This window comes from Crocuta crocuta, unplaced genomic scaffold, assembly GCF_008692635.1.
Source record: "Crocuta crocuta isolate KB4526 unplaced genomic scaffold, BGI_CrCroc_1.0 scaffold87, whole genome shotgun sequence".
Classification (NCBI taxonomy): domain Eukaryota; kingdom Metazoa; phylum Chordata; class Mammalia; order Carnivora; family Hyaenidae; genus Crocuta; species Crocuta crocuta.
The window spans coordinates 5,107,595-5,109,024 of NW_027532166.1; the positions used below are offsets into that span (position 1 = coordinate 5,107,595).

The 1,430-nt window shown below is 62.0% G+C and overlaps 1 protein-coding gene across 1 annotated transcript in view; it reads left to right on the forward strand.

Moving 5' to 3' along the window:
• The first annotated feature begins 349 nt into the window (after positions 1-349).
• The window catches only part of FSTL1 (follistatin like 1), a 56,770-nt gene continuing 55,689 nt past the window's right edge, over positions 350-1,430 (forward strand). Inside the window, exons 1-3 of the mRNA XM_077776753.1 lie at positions 350-396; positions 1,008-1,194; positions 1,370-1,423. Coding sequence (XP_077632879.1) covers positions 350-396; positions 1,008-1,194; positions 1,370-1,423 — 288 coding nt within the window. The remainder of the gene's footprint in view (positions 397-1,007; positions 1,195-1,369; positions 1,424-1,430) is intronic.

Genomic DNA, 1,430 nt, shown 5'->3' on the forward strand with positions numbered 1-1,430 from the left:
GAAGTTCAGAGGACAATGAGAAGACTGGCCTGATTGGAGCAAAGGGAGTATAAGGAGTAGTTGAAGTAAAGTTACATAAATATGTTGGCCCCAGTAATGGAAGACCTACATGAAAGGGAGAAAGCTTGGATGTGATGTGGGCAAAGAGGGCTGAGAGTTTCTGAAGAGGTCAAGAGCCCAAGGAAGACAGCGTTTAAATCAGGTAGTGAAAATATGGCAGTGCATTGCAGTGGAAACTAGGGGAGGAGAGCCTGGAACTGGAAAGCAACAGAGGTGGTTTCCAGATTTCCCCAGCGAGGGAAGAGGAGGTCTGACCTAGGGAGGCGGCAATGTGAGTGGCAGTCCAGAGATGCACGCGAGGTCTCAAAGGGAAAACTGCCAGAGCACGGTGAAACGGTGGGTCTGTGCACTCCTCTGAAAGAGAGGAGTGAGCAGGCCTGGGAGCTGATAGAAGTGGGGCTCAGCGTTGGGCATGTTAAAGCTGAGGTGTCAAGTGGATTTGTTCTCAGCACCAGGGACGCCAGACACAAGGTGGGAAGGGGCCACAGCTGGAAGTTTGGGGAATCCACACCTTCAAGGAGGCGGCGTACATTTGAGGACCCTTTGGAAGAAGTTGGTGGAATATGAACAGGGAGGGCACTTGGGATGACGAGGCTGGGAACAGGGCACAGGTGTGGGAGGGGACCCCGCTGCTGGACCAAAGGGAAGGACAGGACGAGGCTGTTGGCAAACGCTGATTAAGGATCTTTTTGGCAGAGGAGGGAGGCTGCCACCTCTCCCCCAGAAAATCCACAGTGGAACCCCAAGCAGCCTTCCCCAGGCTGACCGGTCTTCCGGGCCCTGCGCCCCCTTCCTCGCACTCTGCCTGCCGCAAAGAGTCCCTGGACCCCGGGCCGTGAGGGTCCCTCCGCATCTCCGGCTCTCTCTCCATCAGTCTTGGGGGGCGGCTCCGGCTCCCCAGGCCGCAGGGCGCCTTTTCCTCCAGGTTCCCGCCCTGGACCCGGCAGTGAGCGCTCCGCAGCACCGCCCACCTGGCCACCGCCGCAGCCGGCGCCCACGGCCCCGCCAGCGCTGCCGCAAGCCTACAGCCCCTCCCGGGGGTGTGGTTTCGGGCCCCCACCCCTCTCCGCCTTTGTTGCAGCTCCCGCCCGGACACCCCCTTCTCTGCCTCTGCCCCCACGTCCTGGGGGCGGAGTGGGAGAGGGGTTCGGGCGGCGCCCGGGGGCNGGGGCCGCTGCTGCAGAAGGGGAGGAGAATGGGGAGGAGCTGGGGGGCAGGCAGTCGGGGAAGGAGGGGTCTTAAGGGGCGGCGAGCGCAGGTCGGATTTCCTCCGAGGCTGCCGATCGGCGGAGCTCCCACCTTCCCTTAGAGCTCGCTGCAGCCGCCCTGCCCCGCGCCCTCCGGAGACCCGGACAGGACCATGGTGAGAG